Consider the following 20805-nt stretch of genomic DNA (forward strand, 5'->3'; position numbering starts at 1 on the left):
TTAACCCTTGTACGAAATGTTCTTTGCTGTTTGCTGGTATGGTAGAATGCTGGACTAGTGATCCAGAGGCTTGGGCAAATGAGACAAGAGAAAACAATGACGGTTTTAAATTTAAGTTGTTAATTAAACAAACCTGGATTAAAAAGAAGTAATAGTTAGCATGTAACCACCAGCTTGCTGTAAGAACCCATCTGGTGCACTATGCCACTTAGGGAAGGAAATCTGTCATCTGTACTCAGTCTAGCCAATGTGTGATTCCAAATCTACACTAATGTCTTAACTGCCCACTGAAATAGCCTAGAAAGCATTCAGTTGTACCAAACTGTGCTAAAAACCAGTAAGAGTAAAACCTGATCAACCACCCAGCCCAGTACACTCATCAAAATCCTTCCAATGACATCGAAAGACTTGCTCAAACAGATTGGTCAAGCAACACATTGACATTCATATTCACAGAATTATAATTTTCAGCCTGCTCCCTTTATTGCCATCTGTGGATATGTTCTGGTCCCACTGACCAGGTAGGTCAGCCAAGGGTGGTGGCACAGTGATATAGAATTTGAAGGAGTAGCTGTGTGACATTGCCTCCTTACGCCAGGAAATCTCATGGCATCAGATTAAACTTGGGCAAGGAAGTCTTCTTCTGATCACGACCTGATCTCTTCCGGCGGATGATGAATCAGTAACTCCTCCATGTTGAAAACCACTCGGAAAAGGCACGGGGTAGCAAAGATTGTGGGAGACTTTAATGCCCGTTACCAAGAGTACCTTGGTGATGCAAGTTGGAGCAGGAATGTGAGGGGCCATGGAGGTGGGTAGAGGGTAATTAAGTTGGCATGAGGGCAGGGGGACATAGGTAGGGCATAGAGAGTATGGTTGGGGTTGGAAGAATGTTTTTGTTATTTTTTAACTTCAGCACCATGCTGAGGTGCAGTGGTAGACCTTGTGCCCAGCCCACCTCTGTACCTGGCAGCCTGTGCATTTGCTCTGGGGTCTCCTGCCCCACATCCTGTTTCAGCCTTACCAACTGAAAATCCCACCTGCAAATGGCCATTTTTAAAGATGAGGTTTGTTGAGATGGGAAATTTCCTGGTCTACCTGGATCCACTACTGTTTACCTACTGCCACAACAGGTCCACAGCAGACACCACTTCCCTGGCCCCTGCATTCATCCCTGGAATACCTAGGTAACAAGAACACTTAAGTCAGACTTCTGTTTATTGACTACAGCTCAGCCTTCAACACTATTATTCCCATGAAACTCATCTCCAAACTCCGTGGCCTGGGCCTCGGCACCTCCCTCTGCAACTGGATCCTGAACTTCCTAAATCACAGACCACAATCAATAAGGATAGGCAACAACATCTCCATAATCATCCTCAACATTGGTGCCCCACAAGGCTGTGTTCTCAGCCCCCTACTATACTCCTTGTACATCTATGACTGTGCAGCCAAATTCCCCTCCAATTTGATTTTCAAGTTTGCTGATGACTCCACTGTAAATGGGTTGGACTTCAAACAATGACAAGACAGAGTACAGAAATGAGATAGAGAATCTGGTGAATTGGTGTGGCAACAATAATCTCTCCTTCAAGGTCAACAAAATGAAGGAGATTGTCATCGACTTCAGGCAGCATAAAGAAGAACATGCCCCTGTCTACATCAATGGGAACGAAATAGAAAGGGTCGAGAGCTTCAAGTTTTTAGGTGTCCAAATCATAACAACCTGTCTTGGTTCCCTCCATGCTGGTACTACAGTTAAGAAAGCCCACCAACACTTCTATTTTCTTAGAGGACTAAGGAAATTTGACATGTCAGTTACGACTCTAACTTTTACAAATGCACCATAGCAAGTATTCTTCCTGGTTATTTCACAGCTTGGTATGGCTCCTGCTCTGCCCAAGCCTGCAAGGAACTACAAAAGGTCATGAATATAGCCCAATCCATCACACAATCCAGCCTCTCATCCTTTGACTCTGTTTACACTTTGCACTGCTGTGACAAAGCAGCTAGCGTAAGTAAGGATCCCACGCACCCCAGACATTCGCTCTTCCACCTTCTTCCTTTGGGAAAAAGAGACAAATATCGAAGGTCACATACCAACCAAGAACAGCTTCTTCCCTGCTGCTGTTATTTGTCATTTAAATTAATGATTTGAATGAGAATTTAGGAAGCATGGTTAGTAAGTTTGCAGATGATACCAGGATTGGTGGTATAGTGGACAGTGACGAAGGTTAGCTAGGATTGCAACGTAATCTTGATCAATTGGGTCAGTGGGCTGATGAATAGTAGATGGAATTTAATTTAGATAGATGCATTTTGGTAAATTGAACCAAGGCAGGACTTATTCAGTTAATGGTAGGGCACTGGGGAGAATTATAAAACGAAGAGGTCTAGGAGTACAGGTTCATAGTTCCTTGAAAGTAGAGTCATAGGTGGACAAGGTGGTGGAGAAGGCATGTGCATGCTTGGTTTCAATAGAACATTGAATACAGGAGTTGGGACATCTTGTTGCAATATACAAGCGATTGGAAAGGCCACACTTGGACTACTGTGTACAATGCTGGTCAGCCTATAATAGAAAGGATATTATTAAACTAGAAAAAAAATGCAAAGATTTACTAGCTTGGTACTGGTACTTGATGATTTGAGTTATAAGGAGAGGCTGGATAGACGGACATTTTTCCCTGGCGCATTGGAGGTTTAGGGGTGATCTTATGGAGGTCTATAAAATAATGAGTGGCATAGATGAGGTAGTCAACATCTTTTCCCGAAGGTAGGCGAGTCTAAAACTAGAGGGTCTAGGGAAAGAGGGGTGAAATACAAAAGGGTTCCAAGGGGCAATGCTTTCACACATAAGGTGGTAAATGTCTGGGACAAGCTGCCAGAGGTAGTACTAGAGACAGGTACAATTTTCTTTTAAAAAGCATTTAGACAGTTATACGAGTAAGATTCGGATAGAAGGATATGCCCAAACATGGGCAATTAGTACCATTAAGCTAGTAAAAACTAGGCAGCATGGAGAAATTGGCCTACAGAGCTTGTTTCCATTTTGTAAACCTGACTATAACTCTACAGGCAGAGACAGAAGAATCTATAATGGAGACTAGGGAAATGGCAGAGAAGCTAAATAATTACTCCTTACTGGGACCAGGAACCTGGGCATTGTCCTGGGGTTTTGATGCCAAATAGCATGCCAAAGCTGGCAGGAAATCAGTCATTCATGCTTCGACCCAGGACTGTGTTGCTTCCTGAAGATCATGGTGGTGCTGCAAACACTGACCCCAATGTTCAGCAACGCCTCACCAGAGTCTCTCCTCCAGGCTGTGGAGGACCTCTTTTCCAGGTATGAAGAGGAGGTCCACCCAACTCACCACATCTACTGGCTGGAGGTCACCAAGGTAGTCAATGCCATAGCTGTGCTGAGGAGAACAGTCCTGCAGTACAAGACATAAATGACCTCATCCATACAGCCAGTGAACCCTTTATTTTCAGACCACACCAATCTGTGAATGGCCCATGGGACATAAGAGTCAATAGCAAGGCCAGCAACTGCCCCTGAGCTAGAGACCCAAATGCGGCCATATATATAATTGCTCATGATCAATATGATTTCCTTTGCCACGATAGGTGCATTCTCCTTTGTAATGGCAATCTACTATTCAAGAGGAATGGTTCTCAAGTTGGTCTATCCTCTTAATGCCAGAAACTCTCTCAAACATCAGTAAAACTAACTTGCATTTTTTAAAATAAAGCTGTTTTAAAATAGATGCAGGTAGGAAAAATATTGTCACACAGGAAATTTGATTGAACTGGAAGTGCACGTTTGGAGAGCTGCATAGGCCAAATGGCCTCCTGTGCTGGAATATTTCTCTGATTCTGTGGAAGCACTTGGCTAAAGACTAAATTATTTATCATGGTTCCAGTTGGCAAGTGTGAAAACCTCTTCAAAAATTCAGCCCCCTGCCCTTTTAGGAAGATTACTGGGTCAGTGATCACAAAACTCAATGGGATAGGCAATTGGAATAGTTTATACCCAATGTACAGAAGCAGAATAAGCACACAGAGAGCCCACACTTCAGAGAGCCCACAACTGCCCAATATGCCCTAATGTGGGCAGCAGGTGGAAAAGGGACTGAGAAGTAGTGCACAGATGCACACCAGGCATGGCAAACCCTTGCGCCTGCCTCATACTGTGACTGGAATGACCCTCAGTAACTCAACTACAGAAGCATTTGTTTGAACTGGGTACTACAAAAGATTACTATTAAAAGGGAAATAAACAATCTTCCCTTAAACCAGAAAAGTTTCCTGGACTATTTTCAGCAGATTCCAGCAGCATGAACATTTCTTCCCTGCTCTCCTAGTTCACAGAAAGCCAAAAGATTATGTAAATAAGCTACCCACACCATTACTAACTCCAGACTCAAATATTGCAAAGCAATTCTGGGTAGCACACCTTCCAAACTGGTATTCATCAAAATTCTGCTTGCCATAACCTCATTCACATCAAATCCCATTTTCATTCGCTGGCCTACCTCCTTATCCAGCAACAGCTTAATTTCAAAGTATTACATTTGTTTTTGAACTCCTCCTGGCCCTCACTCTCTCTTTACCTGCTCACATCTCCGTGATCCTCCGATTTTGGTCTCTTCTACATGCTTGATTTTCATTACACCAGTGATGGTTATACCGCCAGACAGCCCTAAACTCCTCTGTCCTTCTCAAAGATGCTCCTTAATATTTACTCATTTCACTAAACTTGCAGTTAACTGTCCAACGTCTTACGTGGCTAAGCACTGAACTTTTGTTTGAGAAGCTTCGCTGAAGGATCTTTGGACATTTTACTAAGTAAAGGCACTACTTAAATACAAGTTGCCATTGTTGTGGTCCCCATGTTACCTGGTGAAGCCAGTCCTATTATGCACTGGCAACTTTTCATCCTTTATAATTCACAAAGTTCACAGAAGAAATTAACATTAGTCTTTGTTCACATCAATGCTTTATTTTTGTTAAAAATGTATAACTTTAGTTAGGTTTTCAAAAGTGTTAACACACAAACTGGTCAGATACTTGAACATTTGTTTCTCATGACCTGCCAAGAAAAATAAATCATTTATAACCAGTTCTACAGCTCACATAGGAGGTGTTTTCAACAGCGAGGGGGCTCACTTTGTGGAGAGATTAGAAACTCACTTGGTTTTTGTGCAGCCTGCCATGAGCACTAAACCAACTGGAAAGGGGAGAAGATCAGTAACCAAACCAAGAAAAATTATTTGAAAATGAAAAGCCAACTTATTTCCCCTTTCCTTTCTCCCCATACACCCCTTCCCTCAGGAACAAATGCCCCCCGTCCCACCCAGATGGACCTTTCAGTCTCCCATTCCCTATAAATAAATTCAATGACCCGATAGCTCAGGTAGAAAAACTGAGAAAGGAAATGTTAATTACAGCTTCCTAATAAAAAGGTATGATTTATTTTTTTAAAAAAACTGTCCAAACTATTATTGTTAAAGGAATGTAATTCATTGAAAGGTTTGATAAATATAAAATATACAATCTGATCTGGTTGTTGGGTTCAATGTTCAACCATTTACGCAATAGAAAAAGTTCTGCCACAATTGAACAAACATTTAAAAACAAAGCAATTCTACTCTTGAACTTCTCTCAAGTGTCTCTGGATATTTTTTATATCAGTCTGTACAGAACTTATTTACAACTTATACAAATGTTAAAGCTGCATTACACATTGTCAACACAGCAAAAGCAAACATAATGTTCAGCAAATGTTTGATTAGATGTTCACATCTTCTACTGCACTCTGTACTTGTAGAATAAGCACAATCCTTTCGTGAAGTTCCAACCCAGCCCCAGTGACAGCAAGAACAAAAGGATGAGGAGACCAAATGGATATAGTAGGGCAACTGTGTTCTTCAGAAATGGCAATGCTGAAGGAAGAAACATGTTAAATCAGCACATGGCTACATAAGAGAGAAAGGAATAAAATAAACCAATGGGGCTAGATAAGTAGGGTAGGGGGAGGTTCGTGTTCAAATCAAACATGAAAGAACAGGTGGATTAAAAAGCTAGTTTTCATGATGTAAAGTAAACTGGTAACAATAGAAATGAAAACTAGACTAAGGAAAATAAACCACATGGGTCATTATACAGGCCATTATGTGTGACCAAGGCGATACAATGGCACAGTAGTTGGCATTGCTATCTCAGTGCCAGGGGCCCAGTTTCCACTTCAGACTTGGGTGACTGTGTGGAGTTTGCACATTCTCCTTGTGTTGGCACAGGTTTCCTCCGGGTACTCCGGTTTCCAACCACAGTCCAAAGATGTGCAGATTAGTGGATTGGCCAAGCTAAAAGATTGCTCCTTAGTGTCCCAAGATGTGCAGGTTGGGGGGGGATTAGCAGAGTAAAAATGTGGGGTTACAGGGATAGGGCCTGGTGGGATACTTTGTTGAAGAGTAGGTGCAGCCTCGATGGAACGAACAGTTTGCTTCTGCACTGTAGGAATTCTGTGACATGTTATCCATTGCATCCCCAGTTTATTTTCTGTAACCCAGAAACCAATTATTGGTTAATACATTCAACTAATACCATGTGTATTTACTCGCGTTGAAGTGCCAAACTCAGTGGAGCACATATTTGTGCTGGGAGAGGGCTGGGGGGGGGGGGGGATGACAATCATCCCCAGGTGCAACTGATTCAAATTGTGGCACCAGCAATATTTTTAAAAATCTTAGTTTCTGAGCCATTCGATCGACACATGCACCACCAGATGCAACAGGGGGCCATAAAGAATAGGAAAGATGCAGGCCTAGACTAAATTAGTTGGGAATACTGGTTATGCTCACACTGTAACAAGACAATCAAGCAGCAATCTACTCCTCATTGCTGCAGTGCGACCTCTGCTGGATGTTAAGCAAATGTACGTTTGCCTAGGCTCACACAAAAATATACATATTTCAGCTAATATTTGTGCCCAAGGAAAGTAAAGTTAAAACAAATGCAAGTGAAGTAATTAGATCTCTACAATTTAGCTCTTTTCATTTTGTGTTCGTAAAACAATGCATTTAAAACTTATATTTACCACTGTATCCAAGAAAAGTAACATAGATGTAATATCCAATGCCAACCAGCCAGAAGATGTTACCAACAAAGTAACCAAGAAACCCATCTCTGATGATAATATCTGCAGGGAAAAATATTAAATGTCAATTAAATAAAATGTTTAAATAGCTAACACAACCTATACAAAAAATTATCTTAACCACATTTGAATTGCAGGTGTTGCACAATTCGAATAGCAACATGGCAGTACGAAACCTGAATACAACTGTAGGCACCTTGGATTATTTTATTAAACTACTAATGCAGCCAAACCAGTTATTTCATCAGTAAATTCAGGCTTAGACTCTTTAACAATACTGAATTTTGTGGTACGAACTTGGGTCACTCGTGCTGAGACTAGTTGATCTAATTTCACTTGGCAACATCGAAATATAAGAACCAATTGTTGTTTGATAGTACAGAACTTGAGTGATGCCAAAGGAAAGAGAAATGGTGCTGAAGTTTTTCATCTTGTACTCATCAGGACAGATTCACAAAAACACCAACTGTAAAGAGAACAATTTATACTGTATGAGAAGAGAATTTTGTTTGGACGGCAAGCAGACTCTGACTGGTGGAGGCACTGCCATGAAGAATGTATCATGGAACAGTTAACTGTCAAAATTTGTTTCAATTCAAACCAGGCAGGTCCACTCCAATTTGTCAAGACATTACCATTGGGAATGAGTTTTGCAAATACAGGCAAATCAGCTACAGTCAGTACCTAGCCTGTTGCAAACTGCCAAAGGGACATGCTGTTTGATACGATCTGCCATTCAGTGGGAAATATGGCCTATATACCTGGTGTTATGATCAGGATGGGAGGAGTGCACGTATCATCTAGCCCCACTACCCTACAGGTTATAACATTAATTTAAACATTTAATTTATTTAGCAAAATAACCAATTGTTTACTGCCACCAAGGGTATCCAGAATAAAGACTTTAATCAGCTCCTTCAACAAACTCAGAATGATTCTCTATTGGAAAACAAAACTCCTTTTTCCCAAGTTGTAGGTGCTAGTTAACAGACAATTGTAATCAAGCATTGTAACTATATCTCTATTCCTAAAATAATTCCCCCAGTAAACACACAAACAGGCAGAGTCTTTCTGCAGAAATGCGTTTTAGAGAACAGGTTTCATAAAACAAAGGATAAAGTTCAAAAGGTCTTGACACCATCGATCTAGCATTTCCCCGGTGTGAAGACGAACTGCAAGCCCTGGTAAGATGTCTGAAAGTTCTCACCAACAGAACTTTTATAGTTGGTATTCTTACAAATCTGGCTTGATGAGTACAAGATGAAAAGCTTTGGCAACATGTCTCTTTTTTCAGCAATAATACAAGAACCCTGTTTGGGGACCCGGTTTGCATTGAAAGGTTTCTAGCAAAACCACATTACACCTATTTAGTATAGATGGTGGATCATTATGTCAGGCAGATGGGGAACAAGCAGATGTTACTGCATTCTGCACTAGTGATTATTATTTGAAAATGTAACATTTGGTAGATTTGGCATTGCAGCTAGTGATGAAAGTGAGCAGTCCCTTTCCTCAGTATGGCATGCACCAGGTATACATTTCATGCTTCATTTTTTTCTCCTGTCATTTTCGTGTTTACTAAAGCAAAACCTATTCACACATTCGAAGAGAACCATATGTTACAGAAGCTTATTTCTTTTTTACATTTGTTCATATTTGGGATGTGAGCAATTATTAAGGCATTTATTATCCAACCTAAGCTGGCCTGGGAAGATTATGTTGGACATCCTCCTCAAATTGTACTATGGAACAATTTGTCAATCAGCATTAGTTAGAATTTAGGTCTTCTTTTGTATGATTGGCCTGGAGATTTAACTGAAGGCTGCAGCATTTCAAATAAAGGCTTAGCTTTGGAAAAGTAGGTTAAGATGCAGCAAGTACAGCAATCAACATTTCAGATGATTCAGTGGAATTTGGAGCTGACTATTATGGAGCTTTCCCTCCCACTGAACATATGGGTCACTACCAATCATGTCAATGCAATGAAGTATATAACATAACATAATATAACATAAGTATATAACATAAGGAAGAATACATTTAGTGACTACATCACAGCTGACATTTAAACAAAGCCAGTATGAATTAATTATTGTCATATTGTAAAAAGGCAAAAGACATTAAGCAAGAAGGAAGTTGAGGGAAGTATCCCTGTTCTAAAAATTTCTGTTTTTTCCCACCATTTGAATCGCAGAAGAGCAGAAGGCACCCGTTTGGCCCATTGAATCTGCACTGGCCACAATCCCACCCGTGTCCTATCTCCGTAACACCACGTACTTACCCTTGCTAGCCCCACTGACACTAAGAGGCAATTTAGCATGTCCAATCCACCTAACCCACACATCTTTGAACTGTGGGAGGAAACCGGAGCACTCGGAGGAAACTCATGCAGACACAGGTAGGATGTGCAAAGTCCACACAGACGTCACCCGAGGCCGGAATTGAATCCAGTCCCTGGCGCTGTGAGGCAGCAGTGCTAAACATTGTGCGTCCCCTTTGGCTCCTTTGTTCGAGACCTTGACTCCTAGATGACAGATATTGATAGGTACTCTAGCATCTTGTCCAAATGACCATTATTCATGTATGAGTCCTGATGGACAGCAATCAGACTAATCAATTTTGTAATCAACACAACTGAGCCCAATTACTGGATAGCAACAAGGTGTGGGACCTCTTCCCAAACAGGATTATTCAGTCTCCCACTGTAGCAGGAAAGATGCTACTGTAGTTGAGATTAAGCCTTGACCCTGTGTAACTCAGCTTCCTGCAAGATACATTTAAACAAGCCATCTGGAGAGACTTGACTGTGCCAGACTAATTTCAAACCTGTAAATTTAAAAAAAAAATTTCACCTCTCCACATTTTCAAGTGATTCTAAGTGCATAATGGCAACGTTTAGTCTGAAAGACTGAAGAATTTCACACTTTAGAAAAATAAAGATGCTCAAACAAGAGGAGACTTACGGTTAATAAAGAACAATTGAATAAAATGTAAGATCACAAGAAGTGGATAGAAAGCATTCAGATGAATGTCAAATGCATATCCCCATTCCACATCATGGCCTTTACTCAGAGGCTTCATCAAATATCTGTTGGTGACAAACCTGGAAACAAAATATTACAGTGTACACATTACAAAACAGCTATTTGGACTTTTAATCTGCATTTTAATGAAGAGATAGTCCCATACTTGAGGGTACGGTGTTATTTGACAGGGATTTTTTAAGATAGAGTATACTGGAATAAAAGAGAAGATATTGGAAGATAATTCCAGAGTTTATGGGCATGACAAAGTAAAGATCTACATCAATAGTGAGCCAGATGAAAAAGTGGAAACATACTGGAATGGAGTTAATGTAAATAACCCAAAGTATGCATGTACAGCTCTATCCCAGCTGACACGAGTGGAAAGCCCAAAGTTCCTTGGGATCTGGTATGCCTTCCGAGTTGAAGGCAAAAGCCATATGTGCCTGCGCAAAAAGCAAAAACACGAAAAGGGTGTGAAAATGCCAGAAGTCAGGGAGACAGAGAGAAGTCGAAAAAGATAGAAGTTAAAAAAAAGTTACCAGTAGGGGAAGAAGATAGAGGTAAGAAAAAGGAACCAATACAGATGAAAAAAGGAGAAAGGCTCTAATTAGAGAAAAGGCTACATGGAACATACGTAAAATGTAGTGGGCTAAGAGAAAAGCTCCAATAGTCAAAGAGGACCCTATGATACTAGAAGGTAACCAAAAATTGAACTTCATGTTGCATGCAGTTGTATTAGGGATACAACTTTGGAGTAGCTTTTGGCTTGGCAGGACCTAATTGCTGAAATTATGCTTGTTAGTGTTCCAAGATGTGTAGGTTAGGGGGATTAGTGAGGTAAATACATGGAAATAGGGCCTGGATGGGATGCTCTGCTGCAGAATCAGTGCAGACTTGATGGGCCAAATGGCCTCTTTCTGCACTTAAGAAATCTATGATTCTAAGTGGATCCTGCAGGGCATTTATTGTGCAGTATGGTGTGCTTGACCACAGTTTGCTGTGGATTAGCTCTTGAGATGTGAGGAATCTCTTTCCGATTCAGATGTGGCTGAAAGAACGGAACCTCAGGAGAAAAAAATGAAGCTCATACACAGAGTTCAGCAACTGCTACTTGGCCTTTTCTGGACAGAGGATGCCTCTTGCCCGATCCCAAATGCCTAATTCATAGGGAGGAACTGTCAAATGCTGCAAAGGTACTAAATAAATTGAAAGGCCATTTCAATACAAAATATCATTCTCTCTCTTGCAAGGATAGTACTTTGATAGTCTGAGAGGACAAAACAAAGCAAAATAAATGTATGATAAGCGTGTGTGTGGGTTTCAGATAATGCACACGAGGCGAGTTACCTGGCAGCTGACCTCATAGCAAAATTGAAGAAGCTGCACGCCAGTGCTGACAGCTTCATTTTGCCAGCATGCAAAAGCATTGAGAGTAATCAACAAAGTTCCTCTTTCTTATAGTACAATTAAACGGCACCCTGGTGAAGTGTCAGTCAGTACTGAACAGGTGCTTAAAGAAATGAGTGGAAAATTTACCCTGCAGATTGATGTGTCCACACACATCAGCAGATATTGCCAGCTCTTAACCAATGTCAGCTATGTTTATTGGTTATTCTATCAAACAGAATTTCTCCTTTTGCAAAGGACTGCCTGGTCACTTGCCAAGCCCTTGTTGGGGTGGCACAGTGGCACTTGGTTAGCACTGCTGCCTCACAGCACCGCAGACCTAGGTTCAAATCCAGCCTCGGGTCAGTGCCTGTGTGGAGTCTGCACTCTCTCCCCACATCTGCGTGGGTTTCCTTCAGATGCTCAGGTTTCCTCCCACAATCTGAAAGACGAGCTGGTTAGGTGCACTGACCCGAACAAGCTCTGGAATGTGGCGAGTAGGGAAATTTCACAGTCACTTCTTTGCAGTGTTAATGTAAGCCTTACTTGTGACTGATAAATAAACTTTAACTTTTCCTCCCACAGTCCAAAGATGTGCGAACTAAGTGGATTGGCCATGCTAAATTGACCCTAGTGTCAGGAGGATTAGCAGAGTAAATGAGAGTTACAGGAATAGGACCTGAGTGGGATTGTAGTCGGTGCAGACTTGGTGAGCCAAATGGCCTACTTCTGTACTGTAGGGAATCTATGATTGTTATCTGAGTTAATTGCGGTGTTAGACCAAACAGTGAAAATTGTGAATTATGTGAAGTCACATCTTTCGAAATTGCACTTGTTTACTATTTTGGATGAAGAGATCATAGCCAAGTACCAAGGTTTACTCGTGCACATAGAAGTGCAAAGGCCGTTTGGGGAGAGGTCTTCTCTCGTGTTACTGGGCTCCATAATGCGCTGAAAGAGCTTTCGGCTCAGCGTGAATTGCCATACAGATTTAATATTCAATGATCCTTGGTGTGCCAAGCTTTCAGACATATTCAGCCATCTGAATGAGCTGAATGTTACAATGCAGGGAAAAAAAAGAACATTCTGACTACTACACATAAATTTCAAGGCTTCAGATCAAAGTGACAAATTGGTCGATTGAGATGTTGAAACTGGTCCAGCAAGTCCTGCCGGCAAAACCATACTCAGTCTCATTTCCATGAATCTTAAAACTCTACAAAGGAAGTTTGAATACTACTACCCCTACGAGTAGGGAAGACTTTGACTGGGTACGTGATTCATTTAAGCTCATTTTCTCTTGAATCAAAGAGAGTGTCATTGAAAGTGTGTTGACATGTGAATTAGCATACCAGTGAGGAAAGCAAGTGTTTACCTATGTGACTAGAGGGGAATAATGGGATATAGAAGAGGTAACTTCAAAGTGGAAAGATAAGGAAAGTGACATTTATGTGCTAAAAGCTGGGTGCACAGGGTGGGTAACATCAAAGGGAAAGAATGATATAGTCATAGCAATATGTAGAAAGGGGCACAACAGCAGTTACTGGCACAGCCACTCCCAACTGCAGAAAACATTTTCTTATGAGCCAAACACAGGCAATTGGGACTAGCCGGGAGTGCACCATGGTCAGCATGGACCAGTTGGGCGAAGGGCCTGTTTCTGTACTGTATTGCTCTATAACTCTATAAAAAGAATAAAAGAAATTCACAGCTCAAGATGGATCAGACACTGAAACCAAAGTTTGCAGAGATGCCTCTGGTATTTTGGTTGCTTATGGGACAAGAATGCCAATCTATTTCAGATCACACTTTAGCAGTACTTTTACCGTTTCCCACAAACTACTTGTGCGAGTTGGCATTCCCAACACTAGCTTATGTAAAAACAGAAGGAGGGAGTGCCCATCAGTGGAGCAGGAACTGTGAGTTACCCTGTCATCAATTCCTCCCCAAATCAAGAGATTCTGCTCACTGAGGCAGGCCCAGGTGTCACATTAGTATTGTTGGCAAGACTAACAATCAAATCATTTAATGGGAAACATTTTTAAATAGTGTACATTTTCAATAAGAAATATATTTGACATACAAATGGTGATAAGGCTTTCATTGTAAACTTAAATTAATGAAAACTGTATTAAATGGTGGCCTGGCGTGCTTTTAGGAGGTTTTAGAGGTAAATAGCTTTTACCCGCGAGCAGCTCAGTTGGAGAAAATAGGCGTGCCTCTATTTTCTTTTGTAATATTAAGGCTGGGAACCACTACATGAAAATGAAGTGTTTTTAAAACTTACCACATTAATGTTGCAATCAATAATCCAACCCCTACACAGTCAATGAAGACCACCCAGAGCAGAAGCTTCACTGTTTCAAAAAATCCCATTTCTAACACAAATCCAAAACCTATGGTAGAGACTACAAAGAACAAAAATTAATTCGCACATTGAATTCTTACAGATTTTCACTACAATGTATCATTTTATATTTGCTTTATAACCCATTTGTAATTAACATCTTGAAAAACTAGCAGGAAGTTTAAACACTGATCCAAAAATTCACTGCACAAACACACAGTGGTCCTATCATAATTTATGATTTGAGTTGTTGAAATAATTATAGTATAGGATGTTTTACTGCAATTGTAAAAGTTGTTGGTGAGGCCACAGCTCGAGTTTGTGTGCAGTTTTTGTGTCCTTATCTGAGGAAGGATGTCCTTGCTTTAGAGGGACTGCAGCAAAGGTTTACCAGGCTGATTCTTGGGATCTGTGAGGAGAGTCTAAGTCGGTTAGGATTATATTCATTGGAGTTTAGAAGAAATAGATCAGAAACTTATGAAATTCTAACAGAATTAGTAGATAGGGTAGATGCAAAAAGAACATTCTCAATGTGGGGGAGTCCAGAACTAAGGGTCATAGCTTGAGGATAATGGGTAAATCTTTTAGAACTGAGATGAGGAGAAATTTCTTACCCAGAATGTGGTGAATCTGTGGAATTTACTGCCACAGAAAGTAATTGAGGTCAAAAAGTGTACTTCCAAGAAGAAATTAGATATAACTCTTGGAACTAAAGGGATCAAGGGATATAGGGGTAAAGGTGTAAAGAGGATATTGAATTTGATGATCAGCCATGATCATAATGAATGATCATTATGCTTCTAGTTTCTATGTATTTTTCACTTTGGCTAAGAACAATTAGTTTAAGCACAGACATTAGTGTGGACCAAATGGTTCTTCTGATCTGTACCACTCACACTGAAGAATCTCAGTACACCAATGCACAATTATTATTGTGATTTAAAAATTGCAATATTCCAGAAGAACAGTTAGCGATGAGGGAAATATTCTATTTGATATCTTTCACCTTAGAAGTGGAATAGTGTTACATTTTCCACTTCTAGACCATACTGGTTGCATTTGATTGAAATAAACAGGTATCTGCAGTGTTTAAAGTAATTATCTAGTCCTGCCCTTTTTAAGTGATGTTAACAGATGATCACAAAGATGGAAAGTTACTTCAAACTGGACCAGGACTGGTCAAAATCTTCCTTCATACTGCATTCAGAAGATAGATGAACATTGAAGTTAACTTCTAAATGGCATTGTGAAGGCAAAAACTTTGGAATAGAAGCATGGGAGGTGGCCATATTGAAATATGTATGATTTTGAAGGAGCTTGGCAGGATAGGTACAGATGTGGTTTCCTCCGACTGGGAAATCTAAAACATGGGGCAGAGTCTCAGGATAAGAGGACAATCGATTAGGGCCGAGATGACAAGAAATTTCCTCACTCAAAGGTTGTAAACCTGTGGAATTCTTGACCACAGAAAGCTGTGGGTGCTCCATCACCAAATATATTAAAGGAATGAATAGATTTCAGATCTCCCAGGAAATTAAGGGATACAGATAATGGGCAGTAAAGTGGAGTTGATGATGAAGATCAGAATGATGGAGTAGGCTCAAGGAGCTAAATTGTCTTCATCTGCTCATATTTCATATTTTTATGCAAAAATAATTGTTTCAGTACGGCAACAGTTAATTCATGATAGTCAATGCATACATGTACACACAATTTGGTAATCAGAATTTTCAAAACATCGCAGCTGAATATTCTCAAATACCTAGATAGGGAATATTCTTATTCAGCATGACTCATTACCCAGAGTCCCAACGTGAGTGTGGTGCAGGTAGGTTCAGTTGAAGCATTCAAAAGGGAACTAGACTGTTATCCCAAAACAAAGAGTGTGCAGGGCTACAGGAAGAAGATGGGAGCATGGCACTAAGTGAACCACTCATTTAGAGAACTAATGTAGGCATAATGAACTAATTGTCCACCTTCTGCACTGTAACAGCTCCGTGGTAACTAATTCATATTCAGTGCTGTTGAATAGTGGTATTTTTGATTGAACAATATATTAAAGAGTTACATGTTTCAGAAGCCACATTAGAACAGCTAATCACATTAGATGATGAGATCAGAGTACAGCCATTATATATACACTGACTAGGTCCCAGTCAGCAACGTCTGCTATGTTCCAGACTTCTTCCATAGTTAAAACACAATACCAGATAGTGGGACCATGGAAAAGGGATAGTGTAGTTTTACTGGAGTAATACCAAGGAGGAATACAGGTTTGAAAAACTAGGGTTAAATTCACTTCAGCAGAGATTAGCAAGGGAGAATCTAATAGAATAAAAGATTTCAAAGCACGAATGAAGGTAAATAATGAAAATTCATTTCTCGACGAATCTGTAGCAAAGTAGCAGAAATTTAGGATTGCTATTAGAAACATGTAGAAGATGATTAGAAGAATGTTCACACAAAGGGCTATTAGACAATTAATGCATTGTTGGAACCGGCCACTGAATTTGAATCACATAGGAATTTAAGATGCATTTGAAAAAATAAGGGGAAAGAATACAGAATAAAAGTAGGGATTGGAATCAGACTGGATAGATATCTATGATTTGCACTGAGGCTTCTCTAATTCCATAATAAGGGCACAGGAACACATTGGTTACATTACTAGACAAGTAATCCACAGGATTGGACTAATGGCCTGTAAAAATCCTAACAAGGCAGCTGGGGAAGTTACACCTAAATTAAATAAATCTGGAATAAAAAAGGTAGTATCATTAATGGTGACATGAAATATATGCATCTGGTACACTAATGCCCTTTAGAGGTCTTATGATTTTATGTCCCTATCTCTGGGCCAGAAGCTCTTCCCACTTCAGGACTTGATGGCCACAGACGTGTGTTCATGATGTAGCCAAATAGGTTGATTATCAGCCTGTAAATCCTTCCAATACCCCTGATGGCAGACAGTAAGAACAGAAGAGTTTCTTGGTCAGCCACACAGACTAAAGCAATGCAAACCATTGCGGTACGTTGCAAGAATAGTCATGAATCAATCCAATGGGGGACCATATTTGCCAATGCTCTCTTAGAGCAGAGCACCTGAAGGAGGAAGAATGTCCTTTAGGGAAGAAAATTTACATCCTTACTTGATTTGGCCTATGGGATTCCAAACCTACAGCAATGTGGTTAACTTTTACCTGCCGTCTAAACTGAAGAAGTAAGACACTCAATTGTACCAAATAAGACGGCTCACTTTCTTGAGAGTAATTAGGAATGGACCTTGCCAGTGATGCCCTCACCCCATTAATGCATAAAGAGTCAGAAATACACAAAAGATGCAATTCACAGAATTCTCTAAGTAAACCTTCTACAAATTGTTTATGTTACCATCAGTCTTAGAAATGACAGCACCCTTGGATAATAATGCAAACAGCATACTCTACTTCACAACACCATTCATGTCCAATAATTGGACTTCACACAGTGGAAATTTTTTCAAAGAACACTCACCACATAACCAGATACTGAGCAAAACTAGGAAGGCAGGGTCATCTCTGGCCCATTGGTCCTTAGTCTGTTTCCTGTAATGAAAATTTCTGTACACCATCTGTGGAGATGTAAATAGGTACAACATCTGCCAAATGGCAAATTCAAAATCCATCTGTTTAAAACGAAAGAGCCGCCTTAGGTACTTATACCGCTTGGCTCCAGCTGTGTGTCGTGCAGCATCCCTGGAACTTAGCGTACCATTCCCCTGATTGGTGGGACTATATGCCGTCGTTGGTAACATGTCTGCTGCCAAAAGTAGAACAATACTTACATCAGGAAAATGTAAAAATTACACTTTCAACCAACACTTCATTGCAATATTCATATTCCCAACAAAAGATCAACTTCCAACCAACCTTGGCAATAGCACACTTGCCTGCATTTTTTTTTCCATAACCAAACTTAACTTACCATTTAGGTTAAAAACATTGCTGAATGGACTGTTATGCCTTTGCTGCATAAGAAGTTAAGATAGCTGAATTTTTCTTTCCTCACTGTTAGATGTTTGGTGAATATCAAAATATAATTAAATTACAAATACAAACATAGAAAACACTAAGTTAGCAATATTTTTGATGTGCAATTTGTTTTTCCATTCCACCTGACAGGACAAAATATCGGTTCAGTGAATACACTGTGCTGTTGGACAGATTATGGTGTGGAGATGCTGGCATTGGACTGGGGTAAGCACAGTAAGAAGTCTCACAATAACAAGTTAAAGTCCAGCAGGTTTATTTGGTGCCACAAGCTTTCGGAGCGCTGCCCCTTCATCAGGTGAGTGAAGAGTTGGGTTCACAAATGGGGCATATATAGACAGATTCAATCACAAGATAATGGTTGGAATGCAACTCTTAACAGGTAAGTGAGTTCTGTTCACAAACAGGACAGATTACAGCCAGTGAAGCCTATTTCCACAAATTTTCAGAAAACAAGCTCAAAATTTTGTTTAGGGAGCTCAATGACATTGGAAAATATCATGATGTGGAGACGTCGGCATTGGACTGGGTGGGGTAGGCAAAGTAAGAAGTCTCACAACACCAAGTTAAAGTCCGGCAGGTTTATTTGGTAGCATGAGCTTTCGGGGCACTGTCCCTTCATCAGGTGAGTGAAGAGTTGGGTTCACAACTAGGGCATATATAGACACAGACTCAATTACAAGATAATGGTTGGAATGTGGCTCTTAACAGGTAACCAAGTTTTTACAAGGGTAGACAATGTGAGTAGAGAGGGGATTAAGCACAGATTAAAGAGGTGCAAATTGTCTCAAACCACGGTAGTTGGTAAGATTTTGCAAGCCCAGGCAAGGATTACAGGTAACGTGACATGAATCCAAGATCCCAGTTCCTCTTCAGTCCAATCCATCTCGGTCTTTCGGGTCGAACCAAGTAAACAAACTTAAATTACATTCGGACAAAGAAAAAGGGGGCAGCTCCCCAAAAGGAGGGGGAACAGCCCAAACAGAAACAAAAAGTACAAAGTAAACTTAAGACACGTCAAATCAAAATGTGATTGTCGGGGTCTATAAGGCACCTCAGCCCCTGCGGTGCTCATCAGGCACAAAAGGCCTCGACTGTGCCCGCGGACACCGCGTGCTCCCTCTCCAGGGACACCCGGCCGCGAACGAGCCCATCTTCACGTACGCAGAACTTGACTATCACTTTCTGCTCGGCGATTCTGCACGGTCCTGTGACTTGAAGGCCACCTGGGAGAATACTTGCCCGAAGATCAGAGGCTGAATGCCCTTGACTGTTGAAGTGTTCCCCAACAGGAAGGGAACATTCCTGCCTGCTGTTAATCGCAATGACGAAGGGTCATCTGGACTTGAAACGTCAGCTCTTTTCTCTCCTTACAGATGCTGCCAGACCTGCTGAGATTTTCCAGCATTTTCTCTTTGGGCTTCTGAAATCACTCTTCTCTTAGTAAATAGAAGGATGCCACCCCCTCCCAACAAAAACTAATCATTATTTTCAAACTACTGAACCAACCTTAAAAATAAACCTCAAGTTTTGGAACAGATAATGAATCTTGTTTTATATTCTCTTGAAGAAGTTAATTTAAGATTGATCCCTCAGTAACCTAACCCAAGCATACAGTAGACAGTTGCAAATGTTGTAAGAGTGAATACAACTGAGTCAAACACATCCTCAGACACATTTCCTAACAGGTACCATTAGTTAACATTATGATGAACATTCTGCCAAATGACTTTGCATCTCATCATAAAAACTGAGGCAAGCTAAATCCAATGTGGACATGCAGGAGGATGTTCCACAAATCCTACACAGACAGAAAGACTGATGGAAAAGTGCTTGCAAACAGCTGCAACAAAAAAGGGTTTGGTGCATAACAAAGAGAAAAATAAGTAGATAAAAGCAAAGTACTACAGATGCTGAAATCCAAAATGCTGGAGAAACTCAGCAGTCTGACAGCATCTGTGGAAAAAGAATACAGCCAATGTTTTGAGTCTGGATGACCCTTCGTCAGAAAAATATAAAATTTTTGGCCATGTTAGTTATTGGAGAAGCTCACTTGAAAACAGAGGACAGGGAAGCTGAGGATAAAATGGATGACGGATATAATGGACTAGACTCATTTGCTTTATATGGAATGCGTATAGACTGACTGGTGGACAACTCAGGCAGTCAACCTGGGAAGAAAATGACGCCAACGACCAAACGAAGCTCAGCAGTTTTTGGATGAGGCCAAGCACCTTCCTTAACTATGTGGCACACTGTGAGACAATAGTCAGGGCCTCACATCTTTACAGCCCATACGGTGCAAGTTTATTTCTGCAGACAGACCCGCAGAAGACTCCTCTGAGCAGCTGGGCAAGGCCCCAATGCCCTCGAGCAAAGGCGGCCCAGTGCCCTCGTCCTGTCTGCCTGCCCGGAGAACCGACTAGGAGGAAGATCTGCGCTACAGCCTCCCCTGTCCGATTTCACTGCCTCGCAATTGCCATCGTTGCTACCTTACCTCAGGGGTGCTACTGAGCCGACGCAATGGAGAAACTTAGGTACAGGGGGAACTGAGTGCAACCTCTGCACTTCCCCCTCTCCTTTCACCCGGATTAGAAACACTGAGCCAACAACGGCGCTGACGTTGGCCAACAGTGGTACGCACATGCGCCACCCTAGAGCCCGGCGTTGTAGTCCTTCACACTACGCATGCCTCCTTGCCTGACCGGCAGCCGCAGCCCTTGACAGTGCGTATGCCTGGAACGGTGTGTTTGTCGGGAGCTGTAGTCCTTCATACTGTGCACGCCTTATTACCTTAGCGGGAGCCGCAGCCCTTGTCACTGCGCATGCCTAGCACGGGTTTGTGGTCGGAGCGCA

The 20805-nt window shown here is 41.1% G+C and overlaps 1 protein-coding gene across 2 annotated transcripts; it reads right to left on the bottom strand.

Moving 5' to 3' along the window:
- Positions 1–4990: 4990 nt before the first annotated feature.
- Positions 4991–20585, bottom strand: unc50 (unc-50 homolog (C. elegans)). 2 transcript variants are annotated; one of them, XM_080197572.1, is made up of 6 exons: positions 20447–20585; positions 17435–17716; positions 13862–13982; positions 10126–10265; positions 7103–7204; positions 4991–5948 (listed from the first exon to the last, which is right to left on the bottom strand). In XM_080197572.1, the coding sequence occupies exons 2-6, from the start codon at positions 17712–17714 to the stop codon at positions 5812–5814; spliced, it is 780 nt and encodes a 259-aa protein (XP_080053698.1). In that variant the 5' UTR covers positions 17715–17716; positions 20447–20585; the 3' UTR covers positions 4991–5811. The 2 variants fall into 2 exon arrangements, with proteins under 2 accessions (XP_080053698.1, XP_080053697.1); XM_080197571.1 differs by having other exon boundaries at positions 17435–17719.
- Positions 20586–20805: the final 220 nt, after the last annotated feature.

The sequence above is a fragment of the Carcharhinus amblyrhynchos genome, chromosome 10 (genome assembly GCF_965287045.1).
Source record: "Carcharhinus amblyrhynchos chromosome 10, sCarAmb.v2.hapA, whole genome shotgun sequence".
In the NCBI taxonomy this organism is placed as follows: Eukaryota; Metazoa; Chordata; class Chondrichthyes; order Carcharhiniformes; family Carcharhinidae; genus Carcharhinus; species Carcharhinus amblyrhynchos.